Source organism: Fukomys damarensis, unplaced genomic scaffold (genome assembly GCF_012274545.1).
Source record: "Fukomys damarensis isolate Sample0158 unplaced genomic scaffold, DMR_v1.0_HiC HiC_scaffold_20, whole genome shotgun sequence".
NCBI lineage: Eukaryota > Metazoa > Chordata > Mammalia > Rodentia > Bathyergidae > Fukomys > Fukomys damarensis.
The window spans coordinates 19,213,569-19,225,752 of NW_022900932.1; the positions used below are offsets into that span (position 1 = coordinate 19,213,569).

Genomic DNA, 12,184 nt, shown 5'->3' on the forward strand with positions numbered 1-12,184 from the left:
GTGTGTGTGTGTGTGTGTGTGGGTTGCCCTAGCAGGAGCCTGTGGAAACTTCTGGATGGAAGATGGGTGGCCTAGCCCAGGGCCCTGCACATAGGCGGGGCTTGATAAAGGATGGATGGGTGAGCAAGAATGGAGTGGCGGGCTCTCCGAGGCACAGACTCAGAGATCTGCCGATCAGAAAGGAAGAGCTGTAATAGCTTAGGTAGAGTCTGGAGGAGAAGACAGAAACCAAAGGGTCTCAGAGGAAGCTCACAGGGACAGCACAGGTTTTCCACCCATCTCGCTCTGACCTGAAGCTCTGGCCAGGAGGCTCAGTGGATCTGAGCACTGTTACTAACCCATGACCACCCAGCCACATCCCTGACCCCTTGGTCTGATGTCTGCCAACCACCCGCACTGGCTGGGTGACTTACACATATTATCCCCAACCTGAGGGCCTCCAAGGAAGGGTGCTGCACATACACGGTCAGCCATGTTGTTTCTGTGAGGCGGTGGTTGGGGCCAAGAGGCCCCGGGCAAGGAAATGGCACCGCAGAGCTTCTGAGTTCCTCTGGTGGCCTGGCCACATCATATCCTACCTGCAAATCAAGTTGGCTTTGGGCATCTTCCCTGCACCCCATCCTGGGTACAGCACCCTGGGAGATGCAAAAGAAGCTTAAGACAATGGCTCAGAGACCCAGATCCCTGGACGACCAGGGCTTGATAGTGATCTACGTACCCAGATAACCATAATGAGTGAAACTATAAAGCAAATCATAAATTACTCAACATAGAGAGTTCTACCACAGTTAGTTCTACCAGTGGCCATCTCTGTCTCCGCTGAGGAAGATGCCAGGAAATAATCCCAAGAAAGGTGGTGAGTGAGCTGGGAACTGGTGGACAGGTGGACTTGGGATTGGTGACCAGAGCAGGTGCAAGGAGTGACAAGATGGGCTCAGCAGGATGGTAAGAGGATGGTCTGACCAGGGTATATACTTGCTTCTTCCTTCAGCCATCATGTAGGTATTTCCTGAAGCCCACCACATTTCACCCCACAGCAGGCCCTGCCCTGTCTGCTGAGCTGTGCCCCCAGGGCAGGGCAGCTAGGCTGGCACTCAGGAGGAGAAGCCAAGGGCTGGTGGGGGCAGAGAGCAGGCCCTCTTCATCTGAAAACATCAAGCAGGTCTGAATGAGGCTAAGATGTGGGCCTGGGAAAGCTGGGGTTTGGGGCAGTAAAGAAGGGGTCCTGGGACATGAGATGGGTGGAAAGGGACAGCCTTGTGCCTCAAAAGCTGGGACTCCCGCTGTGCACAGAACAGCAAGAAAGAGAAGGCCAGGAGTAGGGGCATTGAGATGCCACCTTTGTTCCCCAAGGAGCTTCAAGCACCTGCAGGAGAAGGCTGAAAAGCATCTACCATGTCAGGACCGCCCCCCATGCACCACACCTGGCTCCAGGAAGAACGGGCCAGATGCCAGCTTCTGGAGCCTGAATCCAAGGATGCAGTGGTGGACAGCCACAGTGCCCAAGCCGGCAGCTAGCTTTCCTGGGCCACACTGGCCTAAGAGTGCGGTCTGCACCCAGTCACGGGAAGCCAGCCTCCCGCTTAGGCTTGAAGCTGAGCCTGTGCAGACGTGCAGTTGAGCCATGAGTGCCTGGCCTCCAGTGAGGGCCCTGCTTTGCTCTCCGAGTGGTGAGTCCTTCCCCTAGGCAACCAAAATTCCTTCAAAAGAGAGGGAGACTTTTCCTGAACAGAGGCTGCTCGCCAAGCAGTGTGTCCAGGGATGGTGTCTGCCTAGGGAAGCCAGCTTCTCACGGGTCAGCCCACAGCAGACTTTTCCACCCACTTTGCACAAAGCACAGCAGAAGCTGCCAGATGAAGGATGGTCATCCTTGGCCGCTTTGCCACAGCACTGAGGAGCCACCCCAGCATGGTCCCCACCGAGCAGGCAGTGGCTGGCTGGTGCCTGACAGTTCGTGACATCACACAAAATCAGGAGTTTCTCTTGCAAACCTGAATGTGAGAAACCCACGAACTGAACAGTGAGGGAGGCAGCTGGTGGTATGGACTCCTGGGAGAGCTCAGGCTGAGAGGGCTCTTGGAGCAGGGAGCAGGGGGCATGCTGCTGCCAGCTGCTGCCATTTTGGGGGCAGTGTTGATGTCAAGAGAGGTGGACTTGCCTGTGGGACCATGACTGAGCCACATAATTGGCTTCTGATCTGGGACCAAATCTGTTCTTCAGCACAGGGCGGGTGTTCTGTGGGTGCCCCCATCACTCCTCAGAAACCTTTCTGAATCTCCCTCTTAATGCCCCAGCTCATTTGGGTTCTATTATGATTTGTATCTAGATGTCCCCCCAAAGCCTCATCAGTCATAGATAGGGCCTTTGCAGAGGTGGCTGGATCTAGTGTGTGGAGCTGGGATTAAGGGTGTGTTATTACTAAACTAGCCCACTGATTGGTTTGGCACCCTAAATTGAGGTAGCCTAGACAGAGCCCTAAGCGAGGTAGCCTAGACAGAACATAAGAGGGGCAGAAGGAAACTGCTGTGGCCCTTTGCTTTGCGGCCTTCTGCCTGCCATGAACTATTTCTCCTCTGTGATGCCTGTCTGCCATGCCACCCTGCCTTGGAGCTGGCTGATTATGGGACTGAAACCTCTACACACTGTGAGCTAAATAAAACTTTGCTCCTTTAGATTTGGGTGTTGGGTATTTTGTCTCAGCAACAAGAAGAAGACAGGTTCTTTGCAATGTGGAGCTCTCCAGGGACGAAGTGACAGGTGAGGAGAGGGAGTGTTTTGTGGGAGGGGCCTGGGGCTTCTGCTTCCGGGCATGTATCACTGCTACCATAGGGACTGGGGGCAGGCAGCCCCAGAGGGAACCATCTCTTACCGGAGGAGAATGCTCATAGATGTTGGTGCTGTAAGGCAGGTTGATGAAGATGGGGTCCATGTCCTGGACGTCTGTGATGATGATGGCCAAGTTGGCCAGGGTGGACAGAGGCCTGGTCTTATCTTGATCCTTAGGGGACAAAGAGATATACAGCCTTGAGCAATGCTGCGGGCATGCACGCATGAGTGCACACATGCACACACAGACCAGCAGCATGTGACACATGTATGCACAGACCCATATACGATCCACATCCATGTGCGTCCTGCAGGGAAGGGCTTGCTACGACAGGGACCAAGAACACCAAGAGCTTTCAGTGACCTTAGAGCCCAGCAGGAGAACACAAGCAGGGTCCCCAAGGCTTCTCCAGTTTTACCAAAAATCGCTAAGGTAGAGGCAGATTTCTTGGCCCCAGTCTGGCCAAGGACTGGCTACCCTGGACATCCAGTGGGTGGGATGACTGGGTTGGAGCCCTCAGCTCCTTTGCTGTGTTCAGTTCCGGTCCACTGCCCCTCCTGTACCAATTTCCTGTTCCCCTTTCAGGACAGCAGGGGACTGGCCAGGATTGGGACTTCTCAGAAGAAAGGCCCTTTGGCTACAGAGGGGTACTCTGGGACCTGCATGCCTGCACTGGGCTCTGCTGGTGGTAAAGTGACTTTTCCAATCAAACAGCAGGGGGAGCTCCAGGGCCTATGACATCTGGGGGCCTCCAGAAAGGACTCCTGAGAGGTCATGCAGGCCACCCACTGTGGCTGAGGCCAGACAGGCAACACGTCAACCACCAAAGTTAGCCGGAAATGAAGTCCCATAAAAGCTCACCAAGAAAGGAGACCTGAAGCCTTGTTGTAGTCCCCAACCACACGGCTGACTCTGATGAAGCGGCCCACTGCTAATGCGTCCCAAAAGCCTGTGGTGACAGCACCACAGTGCCGCACACAGATCCCTCCTCCCAGGCACTGTGCTAGTCACTGGGCATGCATGGGTAGCTACTAGAGGGGTAAGGTCAGAGAGGGGAAGTGACCTGCCCCGTCATAAGGGTGGTAAGGGTGTTGCCAGCACTCAAACCTGGCATAAAGGTCAACCCTTAGTCTTGAGTTGGGGCCCTAACATCAGCTCAGACTCTGCTTGCTGGGTACCTTCCAAGAAGTTGTTTTCCCACTGAGTCCAGTTCCTGAGTCCCCTTGTTTCTCCCTCAGTGATGAAGGGCTTGTAAACTCCCACCTGGGATGTGAGATGTGACCTTCCCCAGGTTAGATCCCTAGAACCTCCAGAGTGATACAAGGTGTGACAAGAAGCCTGGGGTAGGCCCTGGCCCTCTAAGATGGAGGTGTGGAGCCTGGGAGGTGGGAGTCCTCAGGGGCAGCTCAAGAGGAGGGCTTCGGGGATGGGAGTGGGTACAAGTAAGGGACTAGAGAGAGTGCAAGTGGGAGAGCTCTCAGCCAGGTGCACAGTCCCAGCCAGGTCCCTGACCTTGTGGGCGTGAGTTCCCAGTGGGTCTGGCCTGCCATTTCCAGGCTTCTGTGAGAAGCTGGCTGTGGTCCGGCCTGGAGCCTGCTGTCCTCATCCCACGCCTGTGGCTACAGTCCTGCTCCTGCCACGGAGGACCCGGTCAGCCCTCCTTGGACCCCACGCGGGGACAGGGCATGGCAGTGGGCACATCTGGTGGGCAGGGATAATGCCAGCCTCCCAGCTGTGACCCGGCAGCCAAGGGCACAGCAGCAGCCCAGAGGGATTCCTGGATTCCAGCTTCTAGAGGAGAAAGTACAAGGCCATCTACCGTGGAGCTCTAGGACTCCTCCTGCCAGCAGCTTCCAGGCCTGATTGCTGGGAGATTAACAGCAATTTAACTGTATTCATCATCCCAGCTTGAGCACAGGCCTCTTGATGGCCTGGCCACCCACATTCCTGCCTGTGCCTGGCTCTGGTCTATTCCAGAGTCCCAAAGTCATTTGTATGGTGGTTGGAAATTATCCCTAGGCAACTGGTTAACAGAGAAAGAGGGCAAGCAGCAGCAGCATGCTCTGAGGCCAGGTGTGGGGCCACAGACTCCCCACATTGGTGGTGAAGGGGCAGTGTGGGTGCATGTAAAAGGCCACATACAGGTGCACTGAAGGCAAGCTCCATCCCGGAAGTCAGTTTTACAAACAGCAGCACACAGTTACTGTGGGCCACGAAGGGAAGGGAAGAAGGGCAGTGTCCTCTGCAGGGACTTCCCAGGGGCCAGTGGGCCAGGGTCAGGAGAGAAGTTTTCATTTCTAGCTCTGGGGGACTCTGGTGTTCTGGCCATGCCCGGGGAACCCTGTCTTTCAAAACCAGGCCGTTGGACAATCCAGATCCAGCACACAGGAATGGGGCTTTGTGAGCTGCCATGGGGTCCCCACGTCACTGGCAGCCTCTTCAGTAGCTCTACGAAGCTGGAGTGGGTGCCGAGGACCGGGCCAGTGGGTCCTGGAGTTACAGGGGATTCCCATGGCTTGGTTTGCTCTTGGCCTGAGTCTTGCAAACAGAAGTCCAGGAGAGGGCAGGCCAGCCTCTTGGCCTGCTGTCAGCTGATGGTGCCAGCTATGTCACGGGGCAGCAGGAAATGGGAAGAGGGGAGTGAGTGGCTTGCCGGTCCCTCAGGCCCTTGAAAACAGCTGGCAACCAAGGCCCAGCTGTATGTTCTGGAGACTGGGCTCCTACACAGGATTAGGAGTCAGACAACCTGGGTTAGGGTTCTTACTGCCTCCCCTCCTCACCAGCTGCGTGGGCCTGCATGGCGTCAACTGTGAAATGGACTGACAGCTCCTCTCTTACCCTGGACCAACTCTCCCTGCCTCCCTGCAATTTCAGTGGCTTGCAGGGTGCTAGGTACCAACGGATGCCCTGTTCTGGAACGGTCACCACTGTATGGAACCATGGCCAGGACACCAGGATCCTTCCGGCTCCTGCATGTTGTCAGGACTCAGCTTGGCTGGTACCTCTGCTCTGTGTCCCAGGGACGAGAGAACACCCTGCCCTATGCATATTCCAAGGAAGCGACAGTACTCATTTGTACTAGGTGATCTTGGGCACGTCTGAAGTGCCCCTGTGCCTCAGCGGCCTCCTCTGTAGAATGGGCATCTTACTAAAGCTCGTGATGTGGGGCTGTCTGAGGTTTAATGGTGACAGTCCACGTGAACACAGCACAGTGCCACAGACACAGCGAGGACTCTGACAGCAGCTGTCACTGTGACTCTTCTTGCCAGCATCCTCGTGCCGTGGAACTGCATCTGGGTGGGAAGAAGCAGACGCTGGGGCACAGGGCCCTGTGCAGGACTCACCGTGGCATTGACAGTGAGCTGGTAGGCCTGTGTGATCTCGTAGTCCAGCTCCTGGATCACGGTGACAATGCCGCGGGCGCTGTCGATGGCGAAGAACTGGGAGGGGGGCTGGAAGGAGTAGAGGACGCTGCCGCCTGCACCCAGGTCAGGGTCTGTGGCATTCACAATGAAGATGGGCGTCCCCACTGGAGTGTTCTGGGTAAAAGCAAAGCAAATAAAAGGGTGAGCGGAGCTTGGAGCAGCTGCCTGCACAACAATGATCCCCCAAAGCCCATTAACCACGTCCCTCCAGCCAACTGGACCCTGGGCTCTGTCATTCTCATTCCAAGAGGATTCGGAGCAATTTAAAATGCAGTATCTATTTTTTCTTCTTCCTTTGATGGCCTCTTGGTGGCTATAAGAGCACCGGTTCCAAAGATGATCTGCTCATCCTGGAGACTTGGATGAGGGGCCTTTCGGAACCCAAATCCATTTCTTGGCTATTTTGCTTCCTCTGTTGAGTGCCCCTTGGCTGCTCAAACTGCGGGCCTGGGATGTGCAGGAGCCCAATAGGGAATCTTGTGTCAGGGAGGTTTCAAGGGCAGGGCTCGGAGGCGTGTGCCCCAGGGAGGCCCTGTCACTACATGGGCTGTTGGGCTTTGCCAGGGCAGGGGGACTCACGTGCCATACCTGGGCCTCTGCCACCCTGTGGACTCTGCCCAATGCTCACGTGTCCCTGCCTCCTGGGAGCCTCTTTTGACCGCCCCTCCCCCACAATGGGCACAGACCCCTGTCCCTTCTGACTTGGGGGTCTCTGGTTAAAGGCCACATCCTCGGGGAGATCTACCAGACTCCTCAGATGGGTTGGTGCCCCCAGGTCCCCACCCCCCACAATCTATATGTAGGTCCCAGGGCACCCGGTAGTTCTCACCCCCCATGCTCTGGCCAGGCCAGTGCTCGCCTTCCCTCATGGCACGTGGTTCTTTGGAAGCCACAGGGCTGTCACTTTGCCTGGCATGTGGCAGGTGCTCAGCAGACACTCTTTAGGAACACACATGGGTCTCTGAGAGCTCCTAGCTCACCATATACGGAGGGCCTCTTCACGTTCCCTGCCCAGCCTTCCCTTCTCATCTTTATAGCGCCTACCACAGGAAGAGGGATGGATGCTAAACGTTGGCAGACAGCATCTATCCATAATCTACGGAGCCCTGGATGCATCCAAGAATAGGCGATCTAGTAAGACTCCTTACAGAGACAAGAAGTGATAACAATCATTGGTCACTCTGCACCAGGCCCTCTGCCATGGGCTACATCTGCCAGCTCCGTAACAAGCAACTTTCTGGGTGGCAGCTATCACCCTCCCTCAAAACAAGAAGTACCACCAGGCAACATGATGTATGCCTGAAATCTCAGTACTATGAGAAGCTGAGGCAGGAGGCTCCTAGTTCAAGCCCAACAACTGGGCAACTGAGCAAGACTCTGTCTCAAGATGTAAGAGGGGTTAGGGGTATAGCTCAGTGGCTCAATCCCTGGGTTCAATCCCAATTACAGCGAGAGAAAAAAGAAAGGGAAGGGAAGAGGAAGGGGAAGGGAAGGAAAGGAAGCTGGCACAGAAGGTGAAGCAACTTGCCCAAAGTCACATAGCTAGGAAGAGGCAGAATAAGGCCTTGAATTCAGGTGCAGCTAACTCTAAGTGCATGATGTGAATCTCATGAAGGCTTCCCTAAAACCTGGTGCCCATTCTTTCCCTACTCCTCCATGACTGAGTCGCACCGCTGGACCCAAGTCCCTGCAGGGCTCTGCACAAGGAAGCATCTGTGTCTCTGCCTGCACGCTGTGCCGCCATGACTCGGGCCCTGTGCTACTCCCTGAGCTGCTTCTGCCTCCAGGGACCAGCCCAGGGCAGCCAGTGTGGGATGAGGCTGGAAGGGCCTCCAAGGAACACAGCTGTGGAGCTGCCACGGTTCCTCCCTGAGTTTGCTGATCCCCGTTCAGCAGGCAGGTGCTTGGCTGAACGGTCAGGAGCACAGCTAGTCCCTCTCCCACCACCTGCGCACTGGGAACCAGAGACAGACAGCGGGAGGCCCTGCCCTGCTCACCGCCTGTGACTCCTCAGTGCCCTCTGCACAGAACACAGGTCGCATGCACTGGCTGTGTGGTGCCCTCACACTTTCCCTCCTAGGGGTGCTGAGCTATCTGTACCTCTTGAACCCAGCAGGGCCCCCTGACATCTCTAGGCCCGTAAACATGCTTTTCCTTTGCTAGGTCTAGCCCTGCTTGGCCGTTTGGAAAAGATGCTCCTTCCCTCCAGAAGAGAGCAAGCTGACAAGGGCTAGGGATTCAGGCCTCGACATGCCATGCTGTGTGTCTTTGGGTTGATTTCTTAATCTCTCTGTCCCCTGGATCCATCTGTCCTGCCTTCCCTGAACCCCAGCTTTCTGTGGATGGCATCCCCAGACATCTTTGCTGGCTTCCAGCTGGGTTCTGCCAATGGGAGGCACTGGCAGGAGGAGAAAGTCTTTCTGGGATGTGACTTCCCCACAGTCTCCATTTCCCCACTAGCTCCCCCTGACCTTAGCTTTCAGCGGGTTCCAGTAACGCCATTTTCTCCTCTTCCCTTCAGCCCTAGGGGTAGTAGGGGTTTCCTTCTCTTGCTAACCCAGGGGAGCCTTCAATATCCCATATTTTCCTCCAACCCCATCTACTTGTTATGGTTTGGGTCTTAAATATCCCTTGAGGGCCATGTGTTAAAGGTCTGGTCACCAGCCATGGAACAGTTGGGAGCCTTTAGCAGGCAGGGCCTCAGGAAAGAGGTGAGGTGGTTAGGGCTCTCCCTTGCAGGAGACCTTGGGAACCCACCCACTTCCTCTCTCTGTTTCTGCTTCCTGGCTGCCATGAGGTGCGCGGCTTTGCTCTGCCATGGCTCCCACCATGATGTATAGTGCTGCCACAGGCCAAAAGAACAGGGCCACCTAGCCATGCCTTGAAAACCTCTGACACCATGATCCAAAATAAGCCTTGCCTACTTGTAAGATGATTTTCTCAGGCCTTTTATCACAGTCATGGAAAGTTGACTACTGTGCTGCCCTTTTCTATGCTGGCTCTTCATAGCCATGACTTTTTTTTTTTAACCTTGATAAATTAATTTATTAAAGTTTAAAGTTGTACATACAATTATAACTGTAACAGAGGAAGTCATTTATTAAACCATTGCATGATAAACTTTGTGACCCAATACACATAAACATCTCCTTCATTAATATTTTACCAAAAATATACACAATGTAATTTTTCTGGAACTAGAAAATACCTGTCTTTTAATACTCAATGATTTAACAGGGAGATGAATACAGATCTAAAATTTCTTGATGAGACAAAGATAGAGAATAATTTCAAAAACAATCAAAATCCCATATACCTGAAAGTTAAATTTTATTTACCCTGTTCGCTGGTCCAAAATTAAAATTCTCAATACATCCAATAAAGATGTCAAGGAATCTCTGCTCTTCCCACCAAAAATAAATATTAGGAACAAACTGAGGATAAGAGTTGGGTTTTAAACTGCACTTTATTTGTTACTATAACACTCTCTTTTTATCTGATCAACTATAAGCATGCAAGAAGTTCTCCTATGAATAGAACTTGTTCTATAGGCCCTTGTACAGTGATAAGTAAATTTTAAAGGTCATTTGGTTTGGAATTTTCTTCTTTTTTACAGAACTTCCAAGCAGTGTATGTGATACACACCACAGAGGTAGGAAAGACCACCTTTAATAAATTATCTTAATTGTAGAGAATCCTGAAAATTAAGTTGACAAAATGCTAAACCATGCCTCTGATGTGTCCCTGAGGACCACAGATCCACCTCCTTCTAAGTGAAAAAGTAATCCCTTGAGTATTTGAGCCTTTGTTAGGCACGTAACAGCAAGATCTACCAGGCTTGTGAACAAATGCACTAAGAAAGCCTCCACTACTCTCATTTGCCGATTCTTTGGACCACCCAGGCCTGCTGACAGAGAGGGCAGCGATTGTTCTGTTTCACCCACAGGGACATGCAGCAGTTGTGGAAGGAATGATTGCATTCTCCCCAGACCACAACACAATCCTCTTGTTTATTTTCAGCTTGACATCTAAGACAGGCATCCATCACCTGGACCCTGCGGATGGCGCACGTATCGCACTCCACGTCCCAGCTCCACAAGGCCACCGCGTTCCACTTCTTCAGCGAGAACATTTTGTTGCCTCCCCACTTTTGGAGCCTGCGCTCCCCGAGTGAGAGGACAAGGCGCAGAGCCCTCCGCCATCTTACATGTCAGCCATGGCGGCGGGGGGTGGGGGTGGGGGGAGCCAGGGGCAAAGACTTTGGTTCAGGGAAGGCGAGCAGCTAGGCGACTCCCTGGGTCCGTTCATAGCCCTGACTTTATTGGAGCCACCTGAGATGAATTTTCCCCTACCAGGACCCCAACAGACACAGACACCTGAAAATACAGTACTGAGCCCTGGAGACCAAGCTCTACAGTGTAGAGCTCACCACCTCTGCCCTGCTGCCTGCCACGATGGCATCGGCTTCGAGATCTTTCTGGGCTCAGAGCTCTCTCTACCCAACCCCACCAGCACACACATGAATGCCAGGGCCAGCTCCCCCAAATCCAGAGCAAAATGTCATGTGGGGCCGTGGTTCCTATAACCAGAAGAGATGGACACAGCTGAATGTCAGAGCTCCCCAAGGCAGATGGTCTGCACTTGAAGGCATTCAGTCAGTCAGCTTGACACGCCCTATACAGACCCAGCGTGCAGACAAGAGGTGCAGCTCTCCTGCCCTGCCTCCAGCGGGCGGGGACAGGACATTTCACCAGTCTGCACATCGTGGTCCAGGGTGAAGCCTTGTTGAGCAACAGATCAGAGGATTTAAGAGCAAAGACCCAGCAGCTAGAGGAAGGAGGATCCTCCCACCTGACCTCCCTGGATTATGCTTCATGCCCTGCAGTGAAAATACATTTAATTTCTGCATAACTTAGGAGAGAGTTTAAACAGGCCAGGCAAAGAGCCATTCATAGACTTTAGAGGAGCAAACTATCAAACTATCAGAAAAGAAGGCTGACTTCATGCATTTTGGGTTCTGGGCACCATCCTTCATTGGAGAAATTACAGAGCAGGGCGGCTCATCAGCACACACACTGGGGGCTTCTCTGAGCACCAGCTGTTCTCAATGAGAATGCACAGATATGCACACAGGTGTGCAGCCTCCACGCAAGCAGTTTCTCCTGGGCCAGGAACGGCTGAGTTTCCAGGTGTCCTGTGGGCAGTGCATGTTGGTGCCCAGGGTATGAACTGAGTCTGATCCCCTAACTTTGAATCCAGACCTTTCACTGGACCTGACATGCTGTTCAATCTCTTTTGGTCTCAGTTTCCTCATCTGCAAAATGGAGCAATTATCAACAGCACTACCTCCTAGCATTGTTACGAGGAGGAAGCACATAAGACAAGGCATGAAAAAAAGCAATGCTTCTTGCTCGGCCAGGCATGTGGCAAGATGGAGTGATGTTCAATAAATAGTCATGGAAATTATTCCAGAAATAAAATATCACAGGCAGGGTGAGGCAAGTCCCATTTAAAAGGGAATGATATTAGAAATAATTCAAACAGCTAGTGAATCTCTCCACCATAAACTTGAACAACTGGGCCCCTTAAAATTCAGAAAGAAGTTCGGCAGAATGGTACACACCTGTAATCCCAGCACTTGGGAGACGAAGGCAGGAGGATCACCCGTCCCAGGCCAAGCTGTGCTACACAGAGACTCTGTCTCAAATGCAACAAAAATGAAACAAAACGAAATAATTCAGAAAGAGAACATTTCCCTCGATTGATCCCTGGCTGCTGCAGTCAGGCGAGGGAGGTGAGAGAGCCTCAGAAGCTCCTCATTGGGTCTGAGAGCCTGTGTGAGGGGTGAGTGGGTTTAAGGAGAGGCACCTGAGGCAGAAGGCCTCTAAACAAGGCCAGTTCTGACCCTGCACCAAGCTGGACGGCTCGAATG

The 12,184-nt window shown here is 53.2% G+C and overlaps 1 protein-coding gene and 1 pseudogene across 7 annotated transcripts in view; both read right to left on the minus strand.

Annotated features, from left to right (window-relative positions):
* Cdh23 (cadherin related 23) overlaps positions 1–12,184 on the minus strand; it is a 336,018-nt gene that overhangs the window by 212,735 nt on the left and 111,099 nt on the right. For 6 of the 7 annotated variants that reach the window (XM_010606319.3, XM_010606337.3, XM_010606311.3 and 3 more), the window contains 2 exons: positions 6,172–6,366; positions 2,870–2,998 (listed from right to left, as the gene is read on the minus strand). In XM_010606319.3, the coding sequence (XP_010604621.1) occupies positions 2,870–2,998; positions 6,172–6,366 (324 nt within the window). Of the gene's footprint in view, positions 1–2,869; positions 2,999–6,171; positions 6,367–11,875; positions 11,950–12,184 lie in introns of all 7 variants that reach the window. The other variant, XM_019204988.2, reaches the window with a different exon arrangement.
* LOC104849763 lies at positions 10,099–10,470 on the minus strand (annotated as a pseudogene).